This window comes from Epinephelus moara, chromosome 13 (assembly GCF_006386435.1).
Source record: "Epinephelus moara isolate mb chromosome 13, YSFRI_EMoa_1.0, whole genome shotgun sequence".
NCBI lineage: Eukaryota > Metazoa > Chordata > Actinopteri > Perciformes > Serranidae > Epinephelus > Epinephelus moara.
This window is the reverse complement of record NC_065518.1, coordinates 13,255,105-13,275,472: the sequence shown is the minus strand read 5'-3', so window position 1 is coordinate 13,275,472 and position 20,368 is coordinate 13,255,105. Positions and strand designations below refer to the sequence as shown.

Genomic DNA, 20,368 nt, shown 5'->3' with positions numbered 1-20,368 from the left:
ACTGAATTACAACAACAGTAATGTCAAAAAACATAATACAGACTTGATGTTACACATGTAGAACCGTGCTACCCAACCAGGGGTATTTTTACTCCACGGGGCTTTGAAGGAAGCTCAACTAATAAACTAAAATTTACAGAAATAATGATGTGATTGAGAAATGTATGCAAGGTAATGTACACTAGTTTTGTTCTGGAGGAAAATAGACCAATAGGATTACAGATTTTGTGATGCTGATCTTAAATACATTTACAATAACCAGTAAACTGCCCATGATCGAGACACTGTCTCAAGAGTCTTGATTTTCATATACAGAAATGAATGGAAATCAATGGCTCCTTGTAACAAATACTTCAGAAAATCTAATACTATACAGCAGCCATTTGATGTGTTGATCTATTATGTGTACAGCATAGGAGATAGAGGAGGAGATAAAACCTGTGGAAGCACTTACACAGTGTTTTTAGTATCTCTGAGAGACAGAAAGTGAAGGCTTATGGTTTACGTCCTGTTCGTTTAGCCTCAGATGTGTTCGCGGTTGGGAAGGACAGAAAATTTCCAGTAGGTGGTTTTGACAGTTCAGGATACTCACTCTCACACACACACACACACACACACACACACTCAGGAGGTTCTTCAGAAGGCTACAGGATGGAAAAAAATCAAGTGTCTCTTAATGCTGCAAACAGGGAATCCCCTTTGTGTCCTGCTCGATTGGAAAGAACCGTTGATCTGTGTAAGTGTGAAAGCCATACCGCAGCTGTCTGCTGATCATGACTCAACATTATACAGCCTTTAGTAAAGCAAAGCGATAACGGCTGCTGCACGGCCACAAACTCAGCAGAGGATGTGAAGGCTCCAGCTTAGCATCTGTCACTTGTGTTGCCATAACATGCATGTAACATGGTGGTTTCCCCCAGTTCAGTTGGGCTGTTTTTCATAAGAGGTTGCAGCTGTATTATTTCAGGGGACTTATCTCATGTCTTGTCGCAGTTCTGTAAATATCAGGTAGAAGAGAAGAAGAAAAAAAGAGGAAAAGCTGTAGTGGGTGATGATAAAAGCAGGCTGTGACATCTCAACTGGCTTCTTTCTCTTTTCCACTCCCTCTGATATGCCATCAATATCTCCCCTGACCCTCTGTTTATAACAGAGCCAGTCAAGCCGTGATCACATTCTCACCCTGCAACATCACCGAGCAGCAGCGAACACATGCAGTTACACACGTTCTCATCCCCTCGGGGTGAAGGGGGGAAAGCTTTATCTTGTGTCAGTATCTTATGTCGCCCACAAGGCTTGGCTGAACATAAAGGCTATAGTTATCCTAAGGTCGCACTCTCATTCAGGTTATGGTTATACAGCCTGCCTCAGTGTGAGAAGAAGGCAGTGTTTTGGCTGATGGTGCCTTCACTTGTGTGGTATGAAAAACGCATTTCCACACAATGAACTGGGTTGAGTGTTTTTCCGTGTCTCGCTGGCAGGCTGACTCTTTTCCTCTCAGCGTTGTCGTAACTCTCATAAATGCAAGCAGTGACGGCCCACATTACAAAATACTTGGGGTGTTACAGTTTTTATTTATTTGGGGCAGAGGGTTTTACACAGAGGAAATAGCATCATGTAAACCAAAGTTGTGGGTCTTATTAGGTTGCATACCAACTTACATTAGTCAGTGTTATAGCCCTTCCACTTGTTTTCACAGTTTCACTTTTCGATGGGATTTATTGTGTTTTGCATGAACTGTGGTGACTTTCAACACAGTTCCCTTTTACATGTTATATACTTTTGCTTTTGTTCTAACCAGTGCACCTGCAGTGTGGGGTGATTTGGCCTCTTTTGAGCTCTGCTGTTACTTTAAAACCTCACAGATCTCTTGATTTCACTAACAAATGATGTGCAGTGTTTGTTATGGTAATAGTTCTGAACTTTTTAAGTTGGATTGTCAGAGGTACGTATCTATAGTCAGTGTATAACCTACAGTAGTTGGTGGTCAGCATGCCCCCAATTTGGCGAAGCATGCAGGAGTAATGCTGTGGACGCAGACCGCAGCAAAACAAATTTTAACCACCCAAGAAAACCCACCTAAAAAAAAATCTATCCGTCTAAGTCCATCCATCCATTTTCATCCGCTTATCTGGGGCCTGGTCACGGGGGCAGCAGGCCAAGCAAAGCACCTCATCTCTCTCCCCAGGGATGCTTTCCAGCTCTTCCTGGGGGACCCTAAGGCGTTCCCAGGCTAGATGAGATGTGTAATCCCTCCAGCATGTTCTGGGTCTGCCCCGGGGCCTCTACCAGTGGGATGTACTCGGAATAACTCTAAGGGGAGGCTCTCAGGAGGCATCCTGATCAGATGCCCGAACCACCTCAACTGGCCCCTTTCAACGCAAAGGAGCAGTGGCTCTACTCCGAGCTCCCTCCGGATGTCCAAGCTCTTTACCCTATCTCTAAAGCTGAGCCCAGCCACCCCACGGAGGAAACTCATTTCGGCCGCTTGTATCCTTGATCTCATTCTTTTGGTCACTACACAGAGCTCATGACCTTAGGTGAGGGTTGGGACGTAGATAGACCAGTAAATCGAAAGCTTTGCAGTTTAAAGTACGCTATATTTAGAATATTTTCACAGCTTTACCCTTGGAGTCAAAAGCCCTGCATTAAATGGAGAGATGTCAGGGTGCGGGGGCTGCCCATGGACAGGCACCCCAAGCAGTTAGGGGATCGGCTCAAGGGCATCTCCGCAAACTGTCACCTCTACAGCTACCAGTCCACACTCCATATTTCGTCCGGATGGGGTTTTGAACTGGCTGATCCTCTGACTGATCCTCCGATTCCCAACCCAAGTCCCTATGGACTGAGCTCCTGCCGCCTTAATCAAGGCAGTGGTGAACCAGCAGCTCCTTTGTTCAGCAAGAGAAAATTGCTGTTTTTTGTTTTTGGTCTGGTGGTTTTGACAAGAGTGTAGATGGGGAACTGAAGTTGTTAGCGGCTTCCCCATCGTAAAGGGTTGTCTAACAGAAAGGTAAAGAAATGAATACATTCAAAATGTAGCATGCAGTTAAACTGACGTTTTTTAGGTGGCTAAAGTGCGTTTTGCTGCTGCCCCCGGCGACAGCAGTACATCTCTTAGCTTCTGTGCCAGTGTCTGCTTCTCCAAACTGAGGCTGTGCCGACCACCTTCTCCTGTAGATAATAAACAGACTATGAATGGTTACTTTAGGGTTTTATTCATTTTCTATGAGGAGTTTGCAGTGTTGTCTACAAGCAGTACGTGATATACAACATTAACAACAGGCAAAGAATTTATTTCAAAGCTAAAAACAAGAATTTCCTGTGTGTTGAAATCCAGCTACTGTGAATCACACTGTTTCCAGTCAGGTTGTCCAAAAACAACTGTGTGTGTCACCTGTCTTCAGACCAAAACATTGCAGCAAGCGTCACGTACTGTTGGCTCAGGTTGAACTTTTAATCTGTGCCCTCATGTACGCCTTATCTGCTTTATCTGCACTATGCCAAGCGAAAGACAGACTCAGCAAAGGTTAGGAGATTACAAAAGGAGTGTAAATCGAAATCGGGTGTGTTTGTGACAGTTTTGCTTCCTTCTGTGTGCTTGTCTGTGTCTCTGTTCATGTGCTGGTGTGTTAAGCATTAACTGACAGGAAGGTTTTAGTGCTTTTCACCCCACGGTCAGCTACCTCAACAATTAAATGAAGAAGAAGCTGCCCTTATATCCTGATGTTAAACAACCCCCCTTTTCTTTTATTTCTGTATCATACCGCATCTCTCTGTCTTTGATGCACAGCTGACTTTCACACACAAGCACACTCGCTGTATGAGTCATTCGTATCCACTTTCATTTCATGGAGGCACGGCCTGTCCTTATAAAAATGTATCTCTGTGTTTTATAGAGCCAAGTATCATGTTATATTTCTCCCCATATGACACTCTAAGCTGCTATAATTTTATATTGCCTGAGTGGTATATACACGATACCCATTTCTCACACGACTGTTTAATCCACTGTCATGTCAGAGCTGTTGTAGGGGATCAGCATGTACAGTATGTACCTGTTTTTAAAGCACATGGTGTAATGATTCAGATTACTTCCTGACTGATTTGATAGGTGACAGTGTGACAGAACCAAGTTTAGAGATCCACCCATGGGCTATTTTCACCAGCGTTTAATCTGGTGATTCCTTTTTGACTAATTGGTTAATTTAGTGTTTAAAATGTAAAGAAATTGTGAAAAATGCCCACTGCCAGTTCCCAAATCCCAAGTGACGTTATATAAGTGCAAGCTACACTGCGCGACATGGATCTAATAAATTTGGGTACAATATCAAGTTTGCAGACTGTACGATGACAATGTCTACTGAATCGCAGGCTACGACGTACAATGCAATAGCTTCCCATACTGAGTTCACTAGGATGCTGCACAGGCTAATACCTCTCCAACTGTAAAGCACAACATAGACATCAGGTTATTAAAAAACGTAGGGCCACCGTTTTCGAGCCATGCCCAAAGATATCGCAGTGTTTCTTTCACATTGGTCATCTTTCACTTGGGACAGCCCAGAATCGCACAGTGTATACCGGGCTTAAAACAAAAGATTGTAAAAATAATGGACGAAGCCACCGTTGCTTCACCCATTGGTTTGTTGACTCCAGTTTTGAAGCGTCAAGTTCATCATTTTGGCCCTCGCCATCTTGGATTTTCAGAGCCAGTGGTCCCCCAAGGCGACCATATTTGGAGAAATTTTAAATGGGTGAGTTATATAATAAATTCCCCACCTGTACAGTTTTCATGAATGGAGAAATTAGCTAAAGAGACCAAAATATGCCAGGCTGTAAACAGGTGTTTCTGGACTGGAGGAACTTTTACATAGTTCTAAGAACTAAGTATCCGCACCACAAGAACTAGGATCGATCGTAGCTTTTAGAACGCATTCTTAAAAACTTGTTAGCCGTGTAAACAACAGACAACACAAAACAAAAAAACAGCTCGTAACGAATAGGAATGGAAATCAAGAACCGATTTCAGTTAAGAATCGGTTGGAATTTGTATGATTTATTGGAAACATATGCCTCCAAGCTTATCAAGTCAAGTCCACGCTTTTCTGAGCACATGTGTGATGGTGGAAATACAACTTGATTTTAGCCGGCTGTATTCTCAAGGAGTCCCCAGAACTGTCTGGTCTGAAAGCACTTCATGTTTATTTTTACTGTAAAGTTAGGCATTTTAACACGGATATCTACGAGGATTGACGTACTTCTGGAGCCAGCCTCAAGTGGCCATTTTAGGAACAGCAGTTTTTGGCAATTCCATGTTGGCTTCATTTTCAAGCCCTGAAGGTTACTGCTTGACTAAAACCCAAACCTTGTGATCATTTACAAACTTTCTGGTGTAGTTTTTCTGTCTTTCAGCACGGTGGCAGCTGTGTTGAATTAAATTCTTGGCTGTGTCCCACCCCCCCACCTCGTAGCTGACCTCACCTCTAGGTGAAGGCTGTGCAGTGTGTGTGTCAGACTCAGGAACCAAACCTATCTCTTCACATGTATTGATATTGCATTGACCTGAAGGACATGCAGCGGGCCGCACATTACCTCATCTGAAACACTAGCTGCATTGTGCTGAATTTTGCATGGTCACATTGACCAGGTTACTCCTTCATTATTCATGGCGACGGGAGGAAAGCAGCAAAATGAATACACACACACATGCATGCATGCATATCTAAAAGGCGCAGGCCATGGGAGATTTAAAAGAGCATCAAGTTGGAGAGACAGTGTGGTCGATGCTGTTGGCTTCACTGCTTGCTTGAAACACAAGAACCATGTGACTAACTCGCTTGTGTGTTGGTGCCTGCGTGCGTGAACTCAATCAGTCCTCGGGCAAAAAAGGGTGTGGGAGTAATCCAGCACAGGAGACATAACACCCGGACCATTAGCGGAGCAGCTCACATAACCGAAGCGCTGGTGGCTGACAGACATGCGTAAACACATGGCACCGCTCCCCCGTATTCACCGTGGCTTCAGTATTCAGCACCTCTCTTTACCCCCCCACTGGCCTCTTCTTTCTAACGCTACACTTGGGCAGCTCACAAATATTTGCCATGGTCCTTTGCAAGCTCTCAGAGGGCAGGATTAATGGCGGTGTGTGCCGCACACCCAGGGCCAGACAAAGCCTCCCCATCTGGAGCTCCAACCCGTGACTGGGGAACAGAGGCAGCACACAGAGCCGGGTGGAGCGGCCTGGGGAGGGGGGGATCTATAGGCACCAATTCATAAATGAGCATGAGTCCTGGGCAGTCCTACACATGAATGAAGGGGGCGTCTCCGTCTTTTGATGTGATGGGGAGGAAAAGGGTCCTGCATGCCGGCCTGGGCCTGGTGCCGTGCCAAATGGATCACATTTCCCCTACCAGCTGATTAAACAGCCATATCTGCATCCATCACAGGGCCCTGAGCCAAACAATGGCAGCAGCCAGGGGGGAGATAGGCAAGGCTGCCCCTCACCTCCTACAGACTTTCTACTGTTAAGGAAACCAGGTTGAGTCAAGGTTGACAGCCTTGGTCAGTGGTTTGTCATGCTTTTGGTCTGTGATCTTTTATATTTGTTCGTTTTTCACAGAGGTGTGGATCGAGTCACATGACTTGGACTGGAGTCAGGCTCGAGTCACAAATTTGATGACTTTTAGGGTGCTTTCAGACCAAGAGTTTGTTTGCTTTGGTCCAAATCAGGGACAAATTTGGGTTGGTTCATGTTCTCACGGCAGCATTTACAAGTGGACCAGATCAAATGCCTTGTGTTAGAAAGCTGCTCTTGATTGGTTAGAATTTCCATGTTGAAAAAATCCAGGAAGTAAACAAAACCTTTGCTGCTCATCGTGGACTATATTGCTGTCATTGTTCATTTTAGTCAAACCATACAGTTTGAAAACGAGGCGCGGCTCCAACTAGAAAACAATGTTTTGATGCATTGGATGTGCTGAATGTGCATATTAAGGCAGTACAGGAGGAGGTGCACATTAATAATCCTCCAGGACTGTAACATGCTCATGTTTAACCCAAACAATGTGTCATGTGACTGCAGTTGGTTCAGATCGAGGTTGGAACACGTTCTCACCATAAATGAACTGCACCAGAGTTTGTTTGTAACCGGACTGTTTATAAAGCCATACTGGGTATCTGTCCTTTCAAATTAAATTCCCACATGGTCTCGTCATATAGGTTTTGATTTATTTTGACGAGGCGCAGCTCCTAATAGAGTTTCACATGTGTTGTGGGTTTTTTTCTGCGACTAAGTGACCAATGAAATCTTGCCAACTAATAATCTTTCTGGTCGACTAACGTTTGGTCAACTGTTCGGAAACAGCCCTAAAAAAAAATAATGATACTGAGCGCCAGTTGTAAAAAAAAAAAAAAAATACTGTTTACAAAAAAATACGTGTTAGTCAACAAAAAACTATTTGCAGCATGCAAAACATGGTTGAAAATTACAGACAGAGATGCAACAACTTCCACCTACGATCAACATTTAAAGTTGCACAAAGAGCGGTAAGACGAGGCTAATATTAACGTAGCAAGTGAACGCTTAGCTAACGTTACTACTGGGTGAATAGCACATTATGACTTGTTTAGGACTCAAAACTGAAAACACTCAAAGCAGTTTAGGAGTTGGGACTTGACTCAGGACTTGACACAAAGACTTGAGACTTCTTTATGCCTTGCAAAACAATGACTTGGTCCCTCCGCTGGTGTTTGATGACATTTTGTGGCAATCTATTTAGTTGTTGCTGAGATATTTTAGTCTGGAACAACCCACCAATAGACATACTAACATTACCATCCCTAGGGCCTTGCAAAAAATTATTTGGAGAAACGTCATTTTGTGTGAAGCACATATGTTTCTCTCTTTGTCTTACAACCTTCTAGATAAACAGTATCTTGCCACTGCCTCCTTCTCTGGGTCCCACCCCCAGGTTGGAAACTGCTGGCCAAATTATTTTCTTGGTTTTATTTTAAGTAACTGGGTATTTTTGGAATTAACAGTTCTCGTTAAAGTCCCCAGTTGGTCTGTTTTAGTTGCCTGTAGATATATTAGAAAAGTCTGGAACACTGTGTGACAGCTGGTGATAGAGACAAACAACATGCACTACCCTGCAGGGGCTTTTGGCAAGCAGCTGCACAGACACCTTCTTAAGTGATATTAACACTGCAAAAAAAAAATACAGAACTTTAAATTATCAGGGCGTTGTTGTTGTTGTTGTTGTTGATTATTAGCTCCTATGATCACTCTGAGAGGACATAGAGCCTATTTATTCCTGAAACCATCCCCCTCAAGCTTAAACAACACAGCCTGTCGAGTGCTTGGTTCTGTTCAAGCTTTGCCTTTCCTGAGTCTTCTTGCTCCATCGCGCCCTGCTCTCTTCCAGTTTATATATTCAGTATTGTTAACGTGGCTGATAGCATCAAACTGCAAGTTGTTTACTGACTCTTGTGTGGAGGCTGTTTCTTCCTGTTTCTTCCCATGCTGCGTGTCCTTAAGCGTGTGCTTTTTGCCTCTCTTTCCTCAGGCCCAGTGATGAGTGGCACTCGACTGTGACGGCTGACAGCACTGTGGACAACCTGGCTCAGGCTGTGGACATGATCCTCAATCAGAGGCACTGAGTACAAGGCAGCGGACACTGGAAACTCTCCATTAACTGTGACCCTGGGTGATACAGGCTGGTGCTCGATAGTATTTTTATATAGCTCTTAAAGGATCCCTATACGATATTCAGAGCATTAATATAGCAACAAACTGTTTGCTATGTAAAGTAAAGTGGAGTAATGGCGTCACGATGCTTTTTTGTGTTGTAATCCGAGCTTCTCTGTTTTTTTGTTGCGGTAGTGGGTCTGGTCCGGCGTACATGTGGGTGTATTCAAGTTCCCAGGAACATCCTGTCACGTGAAAGGCCAAACAAGACTCGTTCCCATAGACTTACATTGTGAAAGAGGCATCTGTAATTCAATGGATGCATTTTTTGGGGCGTCACAGCATTCACGAAATGACTCGTTTCGCTATCGATTTGATTCCTTTTGGTCCGATATCATTTCACGATTAAAACATTTCTATCCCTATATAAGTTTGCAGAGGGCTAAATCAGGAGTTAGCCGCTCGGCCGTCGTAAGTCTCTAGTGCGCTTGCTCTATTGGCACCACGATGCGGACGATCCAGGTAATCTCATACCTGAGAAATCAAGCTTTTTAGGTTTTAAACGGGGCTCCGCGTCCAACTTTGTATCCAGTTCTCTTTATACATCCATGGTGTGCATCCCACTGGCTAGCTAATCACTGCTGCTCTGCACTGCGCTCATATGGCGGTCACCGCTGATAACAGGATGGCATCGTCGCAAATTGGTAGCACCAACCCTCCGTTTCCCCGTTAGCTCTGTCAACGCTGTTTGCGCTGTTAGCATCGTTAGCTGCTAGCTGCCGGCTCAGCCACCTTCATGTTGAGAGCCATGTGCGGACAACCTCTCAATCATAGATATGCTCTGAGTATCGTATAGAGCTCCTCTAATTGTTATCTCTAGTAGGAAGGGTATGTAGCACTGAGGTATTTTAAGTAACATGTCATAGTAGTACAAAACTAAAACACCATCCACATACTGTATATCCTGTACCTGTCAATGAACTGTCATATATGGGAAACACCCGCCCACCTGGTGCTCCACATAGTGTAAAACAAACTAGGATAAAATTTGCAGAACCATTATCTGAGTCTGCAGGAGATAAGCTTTAGGGCTGTACTGTGCATTTGTCAGTACATGATTGCCATAGATAAGATACCTCAAGCTGACACGAATGTGCCTGTAACCAGCTGCTGACTGACAGAAGTGTAAAATAACAGTGTGTGTTCAGAGTTTGTGCTGCTGTTTCACACTCAAATTCTTCGAGGAGATACATGAAGACAGGTTAAACAGGAAATGCACAATTGAACTGTCGCTGTAGTGTATTTTAACGTACTTTAATTAAGCCTGTTATATGAAGGTAAAGTTGCTTTCACTCACTCCCTTTACACAAAACATGCACCGGCTTAATAAAGCAGCAGGGAGTAGTCAGTAAAATAAAAAAAGGTCTTTTACTAGCTGTTGAAAACATTTGTCTCCCTGAATTTCACAGAACTTGTTTTTATGAAAAAAAAAAAGGTCTCAAGGTCTTAAAGCACTGGGGAAAACGTAGCCTTGGCTCTGGTTTAAACTGGATTTTATATCGGAGCTGCTTTTGTTTTACAAAAACAAATCGCTGGAAATGGGAAGTGAGCTGGTCTCGGAGATGATAAATGCAGAACCCAGCTGAGTGTGATGAATTACGCCGGCGCATGAGCTCATGTTTCCCCCTCTGTAAACACAAATGAAACCAGCGCTCCATCATCAGAGTGAAGAATCGCGAATCTACGACTGCTTATCTTTATTTACTTGACTGTAAGCCGCCTCTGCTGGGGGATTGTCCCATCACTGTTAGGCTGTTAATTGCCGCTCATTAGACGTCCACTCCAGTGTCTACAGTGAGGTTAAATAAAATGGGGGGGGGGGGGGGGGGATTGGTTATTGGGCTTTTGTGTGCCAGCTGGATCATAGAGGCCTCTGGAAGTGGGGCGTAAAACAAACGATTCTCCATCGCTGCCCCCGAGGTTTTAGTGCACCAAATAGATTCAACAAGAACAAAAGCCCATTGCCAAGTGATTCATTGAGGTCCTTCTGGTTCACTTCACCATTCGCTGACACAAGCTTGAATGTTATTGGGCAATTAAAGGTAATGAAATGTTACGAAGGATTATGAAACTGTGCCTGAGCCGGGTGTGCCACTCCTATATCTGATTGGGAAATAAATATTAATGTGCACGGCAAAGTACTCGCAGCTGGTACCCAGTTTTCTAACAGCTTCCACATTGTTTGACTCAGTGTTTCATCCATTATGTTCCCGCCTGTTGGCCTTGTATGGAGCTATTAAACATGTATTTGACTACTCTCGAATGAATTCACTTGGCTTTGGTTATTTTTTTTTCCAGGTCATGGAAGTGCAGTAACTTTGGAAGGATGTAGGCCACAGTTTTTTTTAACACCACCACCTCTTGGCAGGTTCATCATCACTAGCTGTTAAACACACTGATAACCACACCTCTCACGTTTGGCTCGAGGTCGTCTATCCGTTTCACACAAGTTACAAATTAGCAGCAGTTTACCTCTGTAGGCTGCCACAATAGGTAAACAGCGATACAGTCCTCTAAGAGTACAGCACATTGATTCCCTGGCTGTGGCCGCAGACTGTGAAGCAAGATTACCTTTCAAATAATAGAGATGACCTCATTTCAGGAGACATGTCTGGGCATGTATGACCTCACTGCCACGGGACAGTATCGACAGACATAATACACTGTCAAACCCTTGACTGACTGAAGCTGTTGTTGTGGCCACTGGCACATCACTTTGTCATGTTTGGAATTTTTTTTTTTACATATGAATTGTGTTCAGTCTTGTTTCGTCACTACATGACCGCAGTTAACCTCACTGTTGACATGCATTAAGTGTACTTACTCTCAAGTAAACACAGTTAGTCCTGAAGCGATAAGGAGCTTAGTCACTTCAGTCAGTCAACTGTAAATGAACAGAAAACAATTTTAATCATTGAATAATTGGTTTAGCTGCAAAACCATCAGCCTCAACTGCACTAGATGGCATATGTTAGCATGCTTACATAATAATAATACATTTATTTGATATAGCACCTTTCACTGAAGTGCTTCACAAAATATAATAAAACAAAGGCAATATACAATTAAAACAAAGCAACAAAAATAAAGTAAAACAATATGCAAAACTAAGAGTGTTGGAGATGTTGGCCGTAGAGATGTCTGCCTTCTCTCACACATAATGGAAGGAGATGACGCATGGCTTGAGGTGCTCAAAAGAAAAAAAAAAGAAAAACTCAACAGCAATGTCTCTTTCCAGAAATCATGACCTGGTTACTCAAGATAATCCACAGACCTCGTTTTGAGCAGTTTCATGTAGGAACTATTTTCTTTATACCAAACTACACCTGCTAACCGAATCACCGCGCCGAAGGAAGAGTGCATCTGCTGCTAGCTTATGAAGCACCACTGAGCTAACTAATGTTACAGCTCAGCCAAGGAGGAAGCCATAATGTTTAGATTTTGCACTGTCACAAGCACGAGCCTCTCGTTCATGAGTAGATGCACACTTCCTTCTGCACAGTGATACAGTTGGTGGGTGTAGTTCAGTACAAAGAAAACGAAGCATACACGTCTTTTAAGTAAAGTAATAGTAGCAGTAACACAGTGAAAACATTGTAACATAAAAGTCCTGCGTTCCAAACTTTACATTTACTGTTATCAACAAAATACACTTAGGTATTTAAAGCAAAAGCCCTAAATAAGTAGAAGTGCCTCTTTCAGGATGTTATATTATTCTTATATTGTATTACTGAATTATTACCACCATTGCATTAACATACAATATAAGCAGCCTTTTAATATTGTAGGTCAAGATGGAGCCAATTTTATATTCTGTTTTAACAGTTTAATCTGTAGCAAGGATAAAGATCATGATATGCGCGATGATACAGTTGGCGAGTGTAGTTCAGTACAAAAAAAAAGGTTCCATACATGAAGCTACACTCTTTTAAGTAAAGTAATAGTAGCAGTAACACAGTGAAATCATTAAAGTGCCTCTTGTCTATGAGTAGATGCACATTTCCTTCTGCGCGATGATACAGTTGCCGAGTGTAGTTCAGTACAAAAAAAAAAGGTTCCATACATAAAGCTACACTCTTTTAAGTAAAGTAATAGTAGCAGTAACACAGTGAAATCATTAAAGAGCCTCTTGTCTATGAGTAGATGCACACTTCCTTCTGCGCGATGATACAGTTGGCGAGTGTAGTTCAGTACAAAAAAAAAAGGTTCCATACATAAAGTTACACTCTTTTAAGTAAAGTAATAGTAGCAGTAACACAGTGAAATCATTAAAGTGCCTCTTGTCCATGAGTAGATGCACACTTCCTTCTGCGCGATGATACAGTTGGCGAGTGTAGTTCGGTAGAAGGAAAGTCATTCTTACATGAAAGTGCTCACAACAAGGTCTGTGGATTATCTTGAGTAACTGGGTCATGATTTCTGGAAAGAGACATTGCTGTTGAGTTTTTCAAATGTATTTCTTTGGTGCCTTGAGCACCACATGTCAAGTGCCATCTAGTTCTATTATATTTGAGAGAAAGCAGACATCTATTCAGGCAATGCTTCCAACACCAAAACAATCTAGACTGATAAACAGCACTACAGGTAAGAGGAAAAATATGTATTTTTGATTTAGGGGTGAACTGTGCCTTTAAAGATTATTCCAATCATCTTATCCAGAAAAAAATCCCCAGTCTTGAACTCATAATTTTCCAAGCTTTTTTTTCTTGCGTATCACTCCCATAATTTGCGGCACGCTTCAGTGCGATGTTTATCTTACCGTATCAGCTTCTGCACTCGCACCAGACCAGGATTATTACTAATTATGAATGATATGTTCCTGCGAGAGTATCCCCACCCTTGCCTCCTTCCTCTCCTTCCACTACCTCAGGTCATTAAGCTCATGATCTCATTTTCATCTTACGCTGACTGACACTTCAGGGACGTAAAGCCCCGCAGCATGTGTCTGTCAGGAGGAAACTGACAGACACATGCTACATGAGGAGGAGAATGTGGTGTTCTGTTAAATGTGTCATGGCCGATCTCCAGCATCCAGTGCTCACTTTCTCTGTCACTACTCGTAGACACAGTTTGTAACCAAATCCAACAAAAGTGTGATTATATTTTATGTTTTAAACGTGTCATTGATGAGATTAGTGACTTCCACTGACTGAATTATTTAAAATCATAGTTGTGGGAATGATCCTGAAATTAAATCTGAAATAAAGTCAGGCATTTTTAGAAATGAGGCCTCTTGAGATCTCGCAGAGTATAAACACACGGCTGCGGTGTGACTCTGCGGCAACATTCCTATACGTTTTTATGTCATCTGTTTGGGTTAGGCTCCACTTACACGGCACGCACACTGCTGCTCTTGTTGCACACCTGCATTCACCCACCTTAACAACTACCAGCTGTGTGCTACCTTGAACTTTCATCTCCACTCATTTGGCTCTTCCTGTTTGACAGGAAACGGCAGGTCAGCTGACCAGACAACGCCGCACACCTGCAGCCCTGAATGCACCGTTATCCGTGGAAACATTGCACTTGTTTTGACAGCAGTGGCTTTTATTTGTCCCCTCCCTCCTGTGTGTGGGGCGCTGGTCCATGTGCAGCTCGTACTCGCCAAGCCACATGGTTTCCCCACATTTCATCACTCTCCTTCCCTCGTGGGCAGCCGTGCCAGCAGCGCTCAGTGGCGTGGGAGGGCTCTGAAACTTCAGAAGTCGTCTGGTTTGGAGCAGAGGCCTGAATTTTCTCCCTCTCATGCCCGTCCCTGACCCCACCCCAATTCCTCCCTCGGAGTCTTTACAAGCAATCTGAGAAGTGTCTCAGTACATACACAGAGCGGTCTGTACTCCGGCATGGTCACACAGCCGTCACAGGCCCCTCCAGGGACACGACCCCTGCTCAACTGCCCGCTAAAGCCTCAGCGCCCTGGCTTTCCAGACGCTGACCCCGTGATGTCATACCCCAGCATGTGCGTATGTATAATAATCCATGAGAAAGGGTGGTCGCATGTCAACACGCAGTGTAAACTAACTGTCCTGGTCTGCAAAAGGTCTGAAGGCTTACAGCTGACCTCGATTTTAAAGCCGTCTGACTCTGCTGGGGCTCTCTCCTGCGAACGTGTCCAGTTACCTTTTGTAAAAGCCAAAGCACTCACAACTTGGATCACACAGTCCTCTTGCTGTAGGGACAATTATTTAACTTGAGAAGGCTTGTATGACCTTGTACATCTCCTCTATGTGGGTGCAGACTGTTGCTGCTCAGACATAACACTGACAGGACTTTAAAAAGTCAATTTGTGGTTTGGTTCTTGTATGAAAGTGTGTGTGAGTGCGATTCAACCTGATAACTACCTCCAGATACAATAGTGTATTGATTCAGTGAATATGTACAGATTTTTTTTTAGTATTTTTTTCAGATGTCATGTAGAGCTCAGGCTGAAGGTTTTGCTCTCAGTGTTTGGCCCCTTTTCATTAGTAAACCTTCAGAAAACACTTGCACTGCAACTGGAAATGTTTTGTGGCCGGGTGCTACTGCTAAATACTTTTTCACCCCAACCACATTTTAGCTGCCAAGCGGGGGTAGGCACCAAACCTAGAAGCTAGCGCCAACATTTAGTTTCATGTCACATATGGTTTCATGTTTTTGAAAAGTTCCACCACTGATAAAAGAGTTGTTTTAAAAAAAATATTTTTGCTGTTTCTGGGGACGTGATTTCTTCTTTTCTTTGTGGAAAAATGTAAAACTGCTCACAGAGTTTTTGCACGGATTTGAAACTGTAAAACTGTGACTTTTTAATAGTTGACATGTGGAGGGGAAAACCATTATAGTGACTGTGTCATTACAGAGAAACAGACAAACAAGTTATGCACCATTAGGGAGCGTTCATTACTTAGGAGGGGGAAGAGAGTGGTGCAAAATGGGGAAGGGATGTCAAGGATTTTTTCTTAATTTGGCTTTACTTTAAATGGTTATATTTTATGTTTCTCTTAAATACCATCTGAACTTTAAAACCTGACGATGGGTTTAAAGGCATGTTCTCTTAAAAATCACCAACCATGTATCACAACCAGAAACTGTAAATTTAAAGTTAAACCGTTTGCACCAAGTAGAGCCTGTCAAAAACATCCCATTCTGCGCTCTTGCATGCGTGACAGTAGAGAAAAACCAAGGCTTTTCTCAGCTCCAAGATTTTGTTTTCAACTTTTAACTTTCAAACATCAAAGGGTACATTTTTGAAAATCAAATAACGTCCGCCATGCCAAGATACTGATGTTATTATTGCCGGCCACTGTTGGATACGACTTTGGGAAATTGGTCATTATGCACACGTGTTGCTAAAACAGGCTGTGTGCATGCTGTGATGCGTGAGTTTGGGAGTGTGTGTGATGTCAGGCCAATTCAATTTTGTTGGTTTTGTGTGGTAGGAAGGGAGGATGGAAGCGCACACAGCTTGTGAAATGATGCAGTTTGTAAAGAGGATTTGCATTTTGCCTAAGATAATAGAGTATGTTTTGGTGACAACGTTCAAGGGGCTTTCTATGGGGTATAGAGCGCTGAGTTCACCTTGTTGAAAATATGTCGGTTGCTGCCTGCCCAGCCGATCAAATAGTGGGCATCATGGAAGCATTCATTCATTTTCCATAACTGCTTACCCTGTTAGGGGTCATGGGGGGGGCTGGAGCCTATCCCAGCTGACATTGGGTGAGAGGCAGGGTACACCCTGGACAGGTCACCAGACTATCACAGGGCTGACACATAGAGACAGACAACCATTCACACTCACATTCACACCTACGGACAATTTAGAGTCACCAATTAACCTGCATGTCTTTGGACTGTGGGAGGAAGCCGGAGTACCTGGAGAAAACCCACGTTGACACGGGGAGAACATGCAAACTCTGCACAGAAGAGCTCCCCCACGAACCAGGAACCCTCTTGCTGTGAGGCAACAATGCTAACCACTGCACCGCTGTGCCGCCATCATGGAAGCAGAAAGAAAACAAAATGGAGGAGTTATGGTGCTAACAATTTATGAAGACATCCAGAAGAAAAACTGGGCTGGACTCCAAATGTCACATGACTGGAAAATTCTCCAAATATGTAGAAGTGTTTGGTAATTTTAGTGACTTGCTACCGTCTGCAGCTCCAAGCTAGCTTGCACCTCAGCCAGTGTTCACCAAAGCACATGCCTGGCATCGCAGCCGTGGACTGTGGTCGCAGCAGCCTTTAAAAACGCTTTGCTTTTGGGGGTAACACTCTTGCGGGTAGGCAGATGTCGGGTGGTTACTGCACAGCGGTGTGAAAGCAGCTTCACTCCTGTGCTGATTGTTTGTTGCACTGGCTCCAACACCTTCATGTGGTGTGAATATAAAACGTATAGATATGGTTAGGGCCAGCATGCATTTTTCCACAGTCATTCAGTGAGGTTCAAGATTTTTTTTAAGCCACTCCCCTCCTGAGTAAAGAACAGTCCCGTAGTGCACCTGAAACATGTGACATAGAACTCCTCTGCGCACTGTGGGAAATCTGTTGCATAAAAAACTGAACAAAGTAAGATGTGAATCACGCTTAGAGCAGATAAGACTTTGCATAACCTCAGTCAGTGCTGGTGAGGGTTGTGGACAAGCGTGTTGCAGAACATCAGCACGGCATGCCCCTCTTGTCGTACTCCTATCTGCTCTCAGAACACAGCCTCCTTTCACTTCTGTCACTCTGCTGATTAAAGGCCGAGGGTCCTCCGTGTGTCAGTCTGCCACACAGCACGTTTACAAGGGTTCTGTTTACCCATTTCCTTCTCGACTCATTACCCAAAAAGGGCTTAACCAGTGAAAAGCTAGTAGCCTGCATGTAGCTCAAGCAGCTCTGTGACAATGTAAATATGACCTCACTATGCAAGCATACAGATTCTCATGCTACAGCATAATAACCCAATCCATTACAAGAGTATGCATTGGCGCTTGTAGGCGAGTTTAATCCCACAGTTATGCTTTGTGTGGTATTTGCGCCTGGAGTATAGCATGTCAAGCAATCTTCAAATTACTCAGACGCTCTTTAATGAGGTGACTTATCTTCTCTCGGAATGACAAGTGTCGTCACAGCATGCAGAAGTGGTATGCAGTCGCACTGGAGCAGTGAATCAAAAAAAAAGTTGACGACATTATAATTCTGGAGGTTTGCACAGGCAGCGGGGTCAGGGAGGGGAAGCAGACAAACGGAGCAGCAGCAGCAGCGGCAGCAGCAGCTCTGACACATGGCCCACATTCACAGCCGCCTCCCACGTCACTGTGCTCCTCAGAGAAAAAGCCCCTTTTGTTTCCCAGCGCAGGGAGGGAGGGAGGTCTCTGGGGTGAACCGCCGCTCAGCTCCACCACTCCACCCGCCTTCCAAAAAAAAAAAAAAAAAGAAAAAGAGAGAGAGAGAAACAGGGACCGGACTTCCCACCCCTGCCTGGCGTCCTCCCTACTCGCTCCCCGCTTCAGCACACAAACACAGCCTCATCAGTAGTACCACTACTACGGCTGGGATTGTCTTCTCCTGATACTTAATTGGGTCAGTCTGCATTGTTGTATTAAAGACGTCTCCAACAATGACCTTGCTGTTAATGCATGTGCTCAGCTAACAGCAGCAGTAGAGTCTCCGTCAGAGTCTTTACCTAAATAAAAGTAGCATTACCACAGTGAAGTCCGGTATTAACAAAGTACTTAACAGTACGCAAGTTTCATCAGCAAGATGTACTTACAACTATCAAAAGTAAAAGTACTTATGCAGAAGGGCCCCTGGCAGTGTCACATTATTAGATTTTTAGATTAATATTACTAGGTCTTTTTTTTGTATTTATTATTATAATACCAGTACTGTTAAGGTTACAGTACTGATACCAATAGAGTACTTCATTTGATACCGTTTTCTGTCTACTTCATTTGATACCCATCATGTGAATGGAAGCAGTCACTTTGGTGGCATCTCGGCACACTGAACTGCGGTAGTGGACGACATGTCACGTTGAATCCAAGAACACTTGCGATTATTAGCTGCAAGTAAAACCATACAAATTGTAATTATTTTCTAGATCTGGGTAAAAAAAACGATCCAATGCAGGAATTGAACGATTGGAGAAGTTTCGGTGCTACTTCTACTGGGTTATTTCGGTCGATAGCTAAAAGGTATCGAATACCAAAGCCCAGTTCCAATTGACCCTTCACTAAGTCCCGTCCATGGACGCAAACTGGCCAATCATAACGTAGCATCAGGGTTCGAAAACAACACAGCTGTGCTCCATTGACTCTAATGCAATGGTTTCAGATTTCCTTCATTTTCAAGCTGGTTTTGTGGATTTGGAGCTAAATGTTGTGCCTGGGGCACGTCGTGTGTTAATGATACTCGTTACCTGGAGAGGTTGGAAAAAGATATAAGTTTCTTCCCTGTTCCAAAACCAAAATCAGACCCTGAAAAGTTTAGGGTTAGCTAGCTAGCTACTGAAGATATAGCCTACTGAATGTATACACATGCTGCTTTTGCTTTTTAATGATTATAACAGTGAAACAAAGACCGACCCTGCTGTACAGGAACCAGTGAAGGGAAGCAGGGAAACTTTGCTGATATTCAACCAGCTCTGTGTCATCACATGAAGGTTGTTTGACTTCCCCCGGAGATCCCTGTCTGTCTGGTGAAGGAGGTTCAGGTGCTGGCAGTGGCACAGGGGCCAAGCCAAACTCTGTTCATCTGCACACTAGGGCTGCAACTAACGATTATTTTCATTGTCGACTAATCTGTCGATTATTTCTTCGATTAGTCGACTAATCATTTTATCGAAAAATGTGTTAAAATGTTGAAAAATGTCAGCCTGTATCTCCCAAACCCGAAAATTATGTAATCTAATGTCTTGTTTGGTACTCAGGCCAAAGGGTTTTAAGTTCACCGTCATGGGAGAGTGTGTAAAGCTGCCAATGTGTGAATGTAAGAAGCTGCAATAAGAGTATTTTGGGGTACTTTTATAGTACTTTTCTATGAAAAATTACTCAAACCGATTAGTCAACTACTAAAATAGTCACTGATTATTTTAATAGTCAGTTAGTCATCGATTTGTCTACTAATCGTTGCAGCCCTGCTGCACACACTGTGATGCCACACAGCTGGTTCAATATCAGCAAAGTTTCCCTTCATATTCATTGTCTTGTGTGGCGATCAGCAGTGATGTGGTGGTTCACTTTTACACTGTGATCTGTAGCCTATAGTTCGGCTTTAGCTTCTAACTATCTTTGTCTTTTTAACCTGTTGTTGCTGCTGAGTCAGTTTGACATCCTGGATATATCCTTCAAACACAGACTGTAGACCCCTCTGTCTGCTTCTCTCTGGAATCACTGTTTCATTTTTCAAAAAATATGGTAATATTTCTTCAGGGAGTGCAGATACATCAACATGTAAGCACATGTTTGGTAGTTTAATGTACTGTACAACGTGTCCCTCAATGGATTTTAGAGTAATACAATATTTGCCTCTGTGATGTCGTTACAGAAGCATAAGTTCTCAAAGTAGAAACTAAAGTACAGTACTTCATTAATTACATCATATTCAAACACTAGTTAATACAGGCATTCACCAAAATCCCTACACTGTACATCTAAACAAATC

The 20,368-nt window shown here is 43.4% G+C and overlaps 1 protein-coding gene across 1 annotated transcript in view; it reads left to right on the top strand.

The window, feature by feature from the left end:
- lhpp (phospholysine phosphohistidine inorganic pyrophosphate phosphatase) overlaps nt 1–10,118 on the top strand; it is a 45,006-nt gene extending 34,888 nt beyond the window's left edge. The window contains exon 7 of the mRNA XM_050060781.1: nt 8,565–10,118. Within this exon, the coding sequence (XP_049916738.1) occupies nt 8,565–8,658 (94 nt within the window). The 3' untranslated portion in view covers nt 8,659–10,118. The remainder of the gene's footprint in view (nt 1–8,564) is intronic.
- Nucleotides 10,119–20,368: the final 10,250 nt, after the last annotated feature.